The following is an 11,814-nucleotide window of genomic DNA, read 5'->3' on the forward strand; positions in this document are numbered from 1 at the left end:
GCATCTGCTCGAAGAAGAAGAAAAAAAGGAAATCCAGCCTATAATCTGTTGAGCATTTGCAAACTGATCTGAATTCACATCATTTCAAACTCATGACCCTATGTCACTTCATATATCAGCACAAAACATTAGGAGAACAGCTGGTGTGCATGAGCAGACAGTGTAAAACCATCTGTATTTCACTGCATGACATTAGGATCCATCAGATGGTGTCAGGACAGGTGACTGGGTCCCTTTGTCTCTGGTGTCCTTTGGTCCTAAATGGTGACTTTGCATACACACAATAACAAACAGCACAGCACTGAGGCAGTAGACGGTAATCTGGAACCTGCATCATCATATCTACAGGATTAATATTGATACAGTTAAAAGTAATAAAGTACAAGCAAATAAAAATACACAGACACAGTAGCAGACACATGCACACAAATACATCCAATCAAACCCTTAACAAGTCTTGCACAAAATGTATTATATATAAACGAATGAAACACAGGTTAGGCCCAGTTCCCATAAACTACTAACCTGCTCGACTGTCTCATGAAAAAGTAAGTCTTATGAATCCATTCTCCAGTTTAAATAATTAAAATCAGCGTATTTTTGTAGGTCACAGCAGGAATCTCTGCTTAAATTTCTGCACTTTCCTTAATCACAGTAAACAAAATCCTCTTTCTGGGCAAAGCAAGAGCTCTCTGGCTACGGCTTTAATGGAATAATATGCACAATCACATGCCGCACAGTTTGAGCTAACACCGTAGAAAGATGGTAAGGCTGTTACTCGGTAGAAAATAAAAACCTAGACAAGCTGAAACTGATGCTGCAGCTGAAGGCGAACTAAAGCAAAAAGCTGTAGTCAGTCAATATAGAGCGGAGCGTGTTTTTACCTCACAACAAGCAGCTTCAGTCTTTCCCTCTGCCTCTGAGCAGCGTTGTGTGTAGAGTGTCATACACTACCTCCCTCTTGGCTCACTCTCCTTCACCAACTAAGTTTGCCCCCCCCCCTCCCTCTCTTGCATACACTTGCAGAGTGCCAGCAGCACATGCAACATAGCGTTTCCCCTCCCGATTTGCCTGTGCCTTACGCACAGAAGGCAGCGACGCACATCAGCCATGCAAGCACTTCCCCTCGCACGCGTACATCAATACGCCACATGCAGACAGTGGGTGCTGATGTACAGTGACCTCTCCGGTGCCCCGAGGGAGAGTGATGACAAGAGGCAGGAGGACAAATAGCAGCGGGGACATACACTTGATGAGATGGGAAAAGACAAGACGATGCGCAAAGGATAAAAAATAGGGGGGAAAAAACATACTATAACTGTAGTGGTGACTGCTGTATCACACTGATGAAAGGATCAAACATTTGAAAAGGAGATAAGAAAAAAATGACACAGAGAAGGTGGGAGATGCTTTAACTGTGACGGCAAAACATCAGAAAAAGGAGCAATCTAACAGAGATTAAAGGTTAGAAGAGATGATGACAGTGAGACGCAAGAAATGAAAGAAGTGAAAAAGAAGGTGGTGCTATGACATGTTCTATAGCAAGAAGACAAACAGCAGAAACCTACGAGGGGTGGGGGGGTATTGGTATATGAAGCACACCAGTCTGAAGCCTTGACCCAGTGTTCCTTTTTATTTATGAATAGCCCCAAATGGGACTGATCACACGCACTCTCACACAGACAAAAACTGCCTCCCCAGCTGCCTCTCACTTATTTGCGTCCCCTGTGATCACTCACTCGCAGGCATCTGCGGCACTCGCGTTATTTTCTATATTTACCCGCTCAGACTTCTCCTATCCAGACTGATCATCATCCTGCGTGACGATATCCACTCACCGTGGCACCCGCTCTCCTGCAGCCTCCGAGAATTGTTTTTGGCTGTTGCCCCGGTGACCGGTGGAGGGTGGATGCATATGACAAAAATAATAATCCTCTTTTAATACGCGCAACTAAGTCACAACAGCTGGTAGAGGCGTGTCATACACCATTAGAGTGTGCGAGTTACCTTGGTGAAGAGAAGAGCAGAGAAATATATATGACAGGTCCTTCTGTGTGGCGCTGAGAGAGGGCAGGTGTGCTGCTTTTGAGTGCATGTATACGACTTGTGCTGCTGGATACTGAGTGAGACAAAACAGTCCCGCTCCAGCAAGGTCATGAACTCACTCAGTGGCGTGTGACACTGAGGTGATGTGAGTGGGGTCACATGAGAGTAGAAGCTGCTGCTGCCAATGGCTTGACATGAGCTGTGGATGGAGAGAGTGCTTCTCTCACACAGTTTAAATGAAACAGGCCACTCTTTGGGGGACTCTATAAGCAAAGGTCGGGACATCTTACTCAAAGTGTATAAGCAGCTTTTTTAAAACCAGGACTTACTAATGCACATATGCCGCTGTGGTGAAGCTCAGCTGAGCTTAAAGTGTTTACTGGGCAATTTCCTTTCTAATCACCAACAGACAAATGCAGATTGTCTTACGGCAGAGCATGTGGTTTGAAGCTGTGAGCACTAGCTTCACTGAGCTTTGTGAGTGCGTTTGTTCAGAGAGCACTACAAAGTGACTGCTTGCAAACAAGGGCCTTCCAGTTTTCCAGTTGAGAATCGTATTTGGCTTTCTTATAACAAACAGCAACTTATCTGTAGACGGACACACAGACGGCATTTGTTTGCAACGTGCATTATCCCCTGAGACTTCTCGTCTAGGCTCCTCCTCACTGATCCCTCACTGTGCATTCAGACCACTGACAGCTCACAGATCCCTGTTGCCCCTAATTGATCACCCCGAGAGCTATTTTCACAGTGCTAATGATGAGTAATGATGTATCATATATACAGTCATGACCTCTAAAGCCACAGACTTTATTAAGAGTCACTTTGAAAAACAACGGAGACTTTCCGGGTGCTTGAGAGCTCACCCTCTCATCCATGTTACTGCATGGATGAGTGCAGTTCTGGAGGCAGGCCTTCTTTAACCAGACATCTAGGTCAATGCACATGGCTTATTCCACTTAAGACTAACATCACATTAACGTCGGTACCTGACAAACCTTTGAAAAAGGTGCACAGTTTGCTCTGGGCAGGAGGAGGTAAGGTATGCAGGTAGAAAATGTATAGCTCACCTTGGCTTCACATGTCTTGTGAACTGTAACCTTGCACTCTGTAAGCAAAAAGAAGCAATAATTTACTCCGAGAGTCAGCGAGCTGCTCTGACCTGCATCTAGATCTGCTACCACCCTGAGATGTGGACTCACCCTTGCAGAAAGCCGCAGGGGTGTCAATGTTGTGCTTGCACACATCACACATTCGTCTCCTCTTTAGTGTTTTCAGTGTGAAGGCATGGTTCCCTGACTTGGAGAGCTGCGGATACACAGGACAATCAAATCTGATCACCACACACGAGACATAGAAATGTTACAAAGGACGAAATAAAGGCTCCTCCTCAGTGGAAATCATTCATTTAGTGAGGCGGTAACTGTGTGCATGAAAGCAGCTTGAAACCATCGATCCCCTCGTGATAACATGAATAGTAGATTGTGGGCCTGCTTAGGTTTACCAAGTTTCTCAATTTGAGTTTAGCATTCTTCCATCTGAAGCACTAGATGTTCACTATCCCCTGCGTGGCTGCTGTCAGTACAGATATGCGCTGGTTTAGTGATACACCAGCATGAGCACTGGTGTCCTACCTGCTGTACGTTCAGCTTCCTCCACTAATATCAGCTGTCGTATCATGTTGTCTTTGAAGGCATCCTGTTGTCTTGTCTTTTAACTTGTCCTTATTCTGTCTCAGTCTGGGGGCTAAGACTGAAAAATGAAAAGCTTTACATGCTGCTGTTCCCAGTCGACTGTGCAGTATGGTCACAGGCAAGACGAATTGAACCTAACAGATTCTGTCAGGGGATAAACGTGTTTTAATCTTTTTATTATTTTACCGTGGTCACTGTTTTAAGCTTCTCTGTGTCTCCATACTGATCAACCACAACTTCACAACTGTCAGGTGAAGCAAATAACAATGATTGTCACATTAAAGTCCTGCTAGTAAAACATTCACATTCTCGCATTCCTGTGCATGTTACTTTTACACATCGTATCCCCAAGTGTATCCAAAGTCTGCCTTACTCCTCTTTTGGTGATGGAATTCCCAAAAGCAGTGGCCTCCCCCGGCAGTTCAGGAACATGGAAAAAGTACCAAAAACACTGAGATGTCCCGTAAACTCCTCTACTCCAACTTTTCACCAACTAAAAACTGAATCCTCATGTTCCCCTGGTTTGACCTCTAGCGTCATTGTCAGGTTAACCTTTTTTCCTATTGGCCATTTCCCTGACTAATTTATGACCAATATTATGAATACACACATGCATTGTCATCATCTCAAAGAACTGTGTTGCCTGCATACATACTGACTTTGAAGATAAATCTTTTTCAGCTAAACAAAAGACTAATATTTAACTTACATTTAGTCTCCCTGTTAGTCTGGCTTAAGTAGCTGGGGCTTCTCCTCTTTGAAGACAGGCTCAGTTTCCTGTCAACATTTCAAGGTGGTACCACACTGGGCAGTCCTGGCAGCTGTGTAAACCCAGGGTTTGAGCTTCTTTACGCAAAGCCAAAGGTACAGTAAATCTGACATAAACAGGCTTAGTATGACTGTTCACTCTCTCTCAGAAAACAAACAAACATTATTTTGCTTAATATGGTGGGAATGATGATTGGCTGCATTATTCTTCATGTAAGCACTAATAAAAAAAATGATCATTTGAAAGCAACGATTAATTTGAATGTCTTTAAGGCACATCCACACACAGCTGTGGTGAAGATATGCACTCTAATAATTTCACCTCCCTGACTCATAATCCATGGATTTTTCTTTTTATAAACTCATACTCAACTGTCCCAGCGAGAAGCGGGACAATGTTTATACAGAGTTATGGCAACGCCCTCCCAAAGCAAAACCTTTTGATGGCATGTGAAGCAAATTAAACCATTACTTTTTTCCTAGAGCAGAGGATGAGGAGGGGCCTGGAAACATCAGGAAGGAGATGGTGTGAGAGTGCGGTATGTGTAGGAGAGGTGGAGGACAACAAACATCCCATAGTACCACTACATGCTGAAATTTCCCTTCATGTTAAATGCCTGTATCTAATTAAAATAAACACATCTCGGCTGAGACATTTTTTTGGACGCCTTGGTTTGACTTTAACTTGGGAAGTTGAACGCCGGTTTGGTCCCTCTCACAAATGATTATTGACTGGCCTCGCTTCCCTCACCGCCTTAAACGGTGAGTGTCGCTAAACTGGAATGTTTTATAAAGGAGCCTTGCCTCTCAAGTGGAGTGTACACCGTTTAAATCCTTAATGACAAGAAATGTCAACTGAATGTTTTATGCGGCCTCACCGTCAGCTTTTGTGCGGCTGCTTATAATGCGAACGTAAACGCAGCTGATTTGCAGACACCGCGCTTTGCAGCACACCATATAACAGCTGCAAAGTTTCTGACTTGCTTCATTAAAAATTCCAAATGCTCTTTAATTTGACGTTTACTTGCTTACTGAACTCAAGTGTTTCGAATCCAATTTCAGTTGAAAATAAAGGTTTACCAAGCAATAATGTTTAAGTCTCAAATTAAAGCACTGCAATTTATTTTAATCTCATTTTAAATGACCTCACGGTTAATAATCAGGAGCTTTAGAATAATACTTTTTTCTTGAAAATACACTTATTTGCTGTCTTACTAAGCGTTAGATGAAGGCTTCTCCTGTTTGTTCGCTAAACATGGGATTACATCCAAGAGGTGGTTAGAATATTACTGTTATAATTGTTTTTTTATGCCTTTATCACGTCTCGATTATTGTAATTAATTCACTTTGTTCACTAGTCTGAAGGAAGCTTCTTTGGAGCGTCTGCAGGTTGTTCAGAGGCTTCTGTCTAAGTCTTTTAAGTACTCACATGTCACACTGTTACTAATTCAGTTACACTGGCTCCCCATTAACTTTTGGGTCCACTATATGATTGTGGATTAGACTTTTAGAGCTCTGCATTGACACAAACCAGCATACATCAGTGAACTTTTACATCCATACATGCCCAACCTGTCCCTGAGGTCATGCAAGCTGGGCCTGCTGGCTGTGCAGGATACAAGGCTGAGAACTGAAGGGGCATTGGCTACTGTGGCCTCCAAACAAACAACTCGACCCTTCTGAGAGAGCCTGAGAGCTGTGGACCCAGTGATCTCTTCTAAAAGGCAGCTAAAATTGATCGATAAAAATTGATTATTGATTAAAACTCATTAATTGGGTAACCTTTTGTTTTGACGTTTTAGCATTTTTGTTGTGAAGCAGTTTGTGATATTTCTTTTGAAAGGTGCTAAAGTTTTACTTGCCTGCTTGACAGTATGAATGTGAGCAGAGGGAGCTAAGCATGCTATTTGATGGTGGGTAGGTGGATTAGAGTGGGCATATATGACTATAGAAAAAAAAGTTGCTAGAATCTCAAATCCAGTGGTCAATTTTCTTCCACTTATGCAATACAGGTTTTGTGGGGGTCATCCCTCAATCAACCTAATCCCCAAGCATGTCTTTGGACTGCAAGAGGAATCCCATACGACACTGCGAGAACATGCAAACTCCAAACAAACCGTCCTTGAGTCTAGGATCCTCTTGCTGTGAGGCCCCAGAACTAACCACTGACTTTGTCCAGTCATACTGTTCATACAGTATGGAGTGTAGATTAACACAGATCCACCAAAGAAAGGATTTCCATAATGAAATCACTGTTGCACTCATTTTCTCAGGCTGCCTAATATTTGTAACCCATCTAGCCACCAAGCCCTCTGAGATGAATTTGGCTGTTGCCTCTGATGGACCGCGTTACCATCATGCTGTACGCATTGATCTCATAAACAAAAGAACAGAGTACCGAGTCATCTGACTATCGACACGTGCTCATATAAACGGTAACATCCAGTGAATGTGATGCATCTGGGTCTGTGTGTGTGGTAGTGTGGAGTATATGGGGGGGAGGGCTGAGGGCATATGAGGGGAGAGGATCACCATCATCTCATCTCAGCCGTTTACACTCTGAATGTTCTTATGTAACCCGTGAATATTGGAGATTGAATCAATTGGACTAATGCAATCCAAAGAGATGCAGTACACACAAATGCATGTGTCACTTCACAGGTCTGAGATCGCCTGCAGAAATGTTCCCTCGGCTACGACACTGCAAAAAAAGCTGCAATCATCACTCAACGTAAAGCAAACTGAATAATTATGGAAATAAATTACAGGAAAGGATAAAGACAAAAATCATTCAGCGGCATAAAAGCAATGTAATATGTGTAATACATACCTTGGAATTATTTTGTATGACATATGGGGACAGTACAAACTCTAATAGCAGTGAAGTAAACAACACTTGCAATGAAGTCACAGTTAGATGGCACGTGACTAACAAACACTGCATCAATTTTTCCTTTGTTTTTGCCGCGGGTCAAATAAATGACAAAGATTTTTAATGTTGCAAATCTTTGCCACTGAAGAAAAATCACTCAAATGTAGCTTTTTACATTTTTATTATAGAGATATGGCATTAAAGCAGCATATCAGTTCCACGCTATAACCGTGGCACTTTCCATCTGTTGTTGCCAGTAAGTCAGAAAGTTGAACCTGAAATATCAGAATGGGTCAAGGCTGCTACCCAGTGGACACACTGTGGCAGTGCAGCACATTTTCCAACTGAGGACGTTTTCACTGTTAAACTTATTTGAAAAGCATAGACAGCTGTATATTTTTTTTCATCATGGTGATGTAATTAGTTTGGATGTACTGCTTTTGTTCCAGCGAACACATTCTTGTTACTGCTGTACTTATATTATGCAGTGCAGTGAAATTTGGTTTGAAGCTCTTACAAAAGTTTAGAAGATTAAGTTAAAGCTATAAAAGTATCCAATAACTACACAGTAGCACAATAATACTGTGCACCAGTTCAGCAGGATGAGTAAAGTGGCATGTGCCACAACATCTAGTGTGAAATTAAATAGTTGATGGATCAGCAATACAGTGTGTTACATTGGAAGGATATTTCCAGTCTTTATTCGTTCTTGGCCTGGTTCCGAGCAGCCACAGCTCTGGGGGGAAGCTATTGTTCAGCCTGGTTGTGTGGGTGCGACAGATGGCAGTAGTTCACAGAGGTGAGGGCATGGGTGTGTGGGGTCCTCACAGCTTTCCTGAGACACCGATTCCTAAAATATCTGAATGATCCCTCAATCAGCTGACACACACGTTTTAAGCCATTCATTATTCATCTGACATTTTAATCAGAATCTTAGGGAACAGTCTAGTTAAATAATAACCTTTATAAAGTACTTTTGGTATGTGAGCAGAGAGCACATTTAGTGGTAGTTATCTGTCAATTAACTCAGGATAAAGAACAGTCCTTTCCACCTATTCCAGCTTACTTAACAACATTAAGTAAGGTGAGCCAAGTTAAACAGCTTTGGAGAGATGCTATCATCATGAAACTGAAATGTACGGATTTAAACTTGTACTAAAAACAACATTTTCATGTGAACTGAACATGTCTTTTCAACTTTGAAGTTCAGTTGTTACAACAACACCGTCGTTGTTGTTTGCTCGTCTAAAAGTCATTCGATCTTTAAATTTTTCCCATGATGGCAAAGCTCGCTTCTGCTTAACTCTTGCTGCACATTGTTTGGATTTTGTTCAAGCAGCCCATCACTATGGGTCTGGTTCAGAGTGTTTCTGAATATAACTATACAAAAGGATTTTGTTCCATACAGAGGGACAGAAAATTACACATCGGGAAAGCATTTTTAACACCACGCTCAAAAGATCAGGGCGACAAGAAGGACAACGCTGTCAAATAACTGGAGCACAACAAGAAAGCCAAAGTTTAGTTTAAACTGGAACTGCACAAACAACTGTCGAGGCATTTGTCATAAAAGCAGTACAGTTCAAAGCTGAGGTGATGCTGACAAATGCTTTGTCATTTTAATTTGACTCAGACAGTAAACACAAACTTTTTGGCACGATTTGCTAAATGCTTTGAATGCTTTAAAAGTTTGAATAATTTGAGCTTTCTAATGAATTTTACTGAGTTTTTTCAACACTAGGACTGAATATATGCTACGCTGTGCTGCACAGGTGTTTGTTAGATTATGCCCAACCCCCTTTATATGCAGTGATACCAGTAAGAAGGATCTCTGTTTGCACGGACATTCAGTCTCCAGAGGCTCCTGTGGCTATCAGCAGTGTTGCAGTATTGCATTGCAGCATTAGAACCCCACCCCATTTGTTTTTCGCAGCCAAAGTCTGTGTCATTCTCCAGGCATCTCCACTGACCAAAGAGCCCGAAGGACTTCCACATCTAACGTGTGGATGAAGAAAGGGACTGAACTGCATTTATTAGGGCTTTGTTTTTTTTACCCTGGCTTTTTAAAATGAAGCTGTAATGCCGCTTTGTGTCGTGAGAGTTTTCTGTCATGTGCCTCAATACAAAGCTTTAGTTATCTGAAATATACACTGTACCACTGCCTCACATTGGCAAAAATATACAGCTGCAACCACATACGCACACACGCCTGCATGCATGCACGCACGCACGCACGCACACTGTAAATAAATACAGAGTACAGTGACACACGCACGCACACCTCCTTGGCACTAAATGCCTCATTTCTTTTTTCAGCGGCACCTCACAAGTGATGACATGCTGGAGACCAGGAGTCACAAAACTCTCACACGCACTCACACACAGACATACAATCTGCCCAGGAAGGGACGGGAGCAGGTGGCGAGCCAGGAGTGTGCTCAAGTTCTGGCTGGGTATTTATAACCTGCAGGAGTAGGGGGCTGTCGCCTCTAAAAGCTATGAAAATGCTCAAAATAGGAACAAGAATTAGTTCAGATTTTCATTTGTGTGAAAGAGAGGAAAAAACTCCCCCCCCCCCCCACCAAAACCAAAAAAACCCCAAACTCCTGCACTGTTGGTTGCATGTACAGATTCACACACTTCATTCTTCTCCACTTCATACGAGTCCGCCCATTCAGCTGGGACTATGTCATCATAATTTGGCATGCTCTGACACACACACACACACACACACACACAGGAAAACACAAGCAAGGGATATGAAGCCGCAAATGATCTAATGTTTTTGTTCCAGCAATATCTCCAATATCAGAGAGAAACTACACACTCGTCACACAGATGTCTGAGCTTTCAGCTTCATTTCACTGTGTGTTTTATTAAAGATGCACAACTTTTTTCATTTCCTATTTACCTTTTTTGTTCTTTTGCTCTCTTCTAACACTGACACAGAGCATGCCACAATATGATTTACTCTAACATGTGAGAACACACATATTCCAGTGCGCATACCAGGAGGCTTCATGCATGTGGAAGTGTAGCTTGCACCTAAATCCATAGATGTTCCTAAATAGAGGCTGCAGACAGGCAGGCGGTGGGTCAAAACCAGACAGTAACTTATACCACTTCCTCCTGAACCTTTGATACCCGAGGAACATCATTTAACAGCGATCGCATGAATCCTCCCTTCCGCTGCTCTGCATACCCCCCTTTTTTCTTGGTTCACTGTTGATGACTGTGGTTTTAGTTTACAGTTTATTAGCTTTCTTAGCTCACAAGCTTCTGAGAGAGGTCTAAAAGGAACATGCCAAACACTTTGATCCCTTCGGTATGCACACTTCTGTTTATGATGTGCTGCTGGAATATTTCATAAGAGAGACAGAGCAGCTCTGGAGTCCAGGCCTCGTCTAATTTGGAAACGCAGTGGCAATTCTTTGGATTCCTTTGGTTGTTATCAAGCATGTGATGAGTGTATAAGTTCAGCCTCTGCTGCTGAGTCAAATGGCAAAGCAGATCGAGCGGGTGCTGTGGATGTAAAGTGAGAGCTAGAGTGTTTCAAACTGACTTTAACAGCTGATCTCTAATGACCTGTGATTTTACTTTGTGTTTATCTTCAAACTGCACACGTTTGAGGATGGAACTGTGCACAACCAGCGTGTTGATGGTTACTCACTTACCTCAGCAAGCTGAAGGATTTCAGGAGGTACCTCAGGGTCTGCCTTCACAGGGATTCCTCCAGTTTCTGTGTCATGTGCGTGCTTTTGTATCCCCACAGTGCTCGTACTGTGAATGCACCCCATTCTTGCAGCAAACACGCCTCTTGCACCTCTAATCTTTAAATTTCCTCAGCTCCTCGCGAGTGATTTCCTCTTCTCTTCCACCCCTTTCAGCACTTCATGTTTTCTCTCTTCTTGTTCTCCAGCATGTTCCTCCGTCCTTCTCAGCGACTCCTCACACCTCTGTTCTTCGCCTCTGACGGCTTACCCTGCCTCGAAACCCACCCCAGATAACTTTCCACCCCCTGACTTCTCTTCTTACAACCGCTCTTTCTCCCTCTGTCACCAAGAACCTACCCTTCAACCCGCATCCCCTTACACTCCCCCTGCGCCCCTTGCTCTCTGACTATCTTCACTCTGAAAACATACAAGCATACACTCACCGCCTCTCTCTTCCCTCCCGCCCCCCTCCACCGTTTCCACTTGCTAATAACTCCTTCTCTCCAGCTTACAGACCCTCAAATGTCTTGTGCTCTACACTTACAGACCCTCCAGTCTTCCCTGTCTCTCTCTCTCTCCCTCCCTTGCTGTGTGGGAGAAGGGGGCAGCTGTTTTGGCTTGTTGATGTCAAACCCTTCCCTTATGCTTTGGCTTTACTGCAGCTCCTCTCACGCTCCTCTTCCTCATGGGAGAGTGATTAGTTTGAACCTCTTTCACACAT

At 43.1% G+C, this 11,814-nt stretch overlaps 1 protein-coding gene across 4 annotated transcripts in view; it reads right to left on the minus strand.

Moving 5' to 3' along the window:
- Nucleotides 1-11,478, minus strand: part of LOC113022717 (tensin-2-like) — a 32,745-nt gene extending 21,267 nt beyond the window's left edge. For 2 of the 4 annotated variants that reach the window (XM_026168428.2, XM_026168426.2), the window contains exons 1-3: nt 11,055-11,360; nt 3,249-3,354; nt 3,117-3,154 (exon numbers count right to left, since the gene is read on the minus strand). In XM_026168428.2, the coding sequence (XP_026024213.2) occupies nt 3,117-3,154; nt 3,249-3,354; nt 11,055-11,177 (267 nt within the window). In that variant the 5' untranslated portion in view covers nt 11,178-11,360. Of the gene's footprint in view, nt 1-884; nt 977-3,116; nt 3,155-3,248; nt 3,355-11,054 lie in introns of those variants that run through there. The other 2 variants (XM_026168429.2, XM_026168432.2) reach the window with 2 other exon arrangements.
- Between the last annotated feature and the right edge of the window lie 336 nt (nt 11,479-11,814).

The sequence above is a fragment of the Astatotilapia calliptera genome, chromosome 5, assembly GCF_964374335.1.
Source record: "Astatotilapia calliptera chromosome 5, fAstCal68.1, whole genome shotgun sequence".
NCBI classification, from domain to species: Eukaryota; Metazoa; Chordata; class Actinopteri; order Cichliformes; family Cichlidae; genus Astatotilapia; species Astatotilapia calliptera.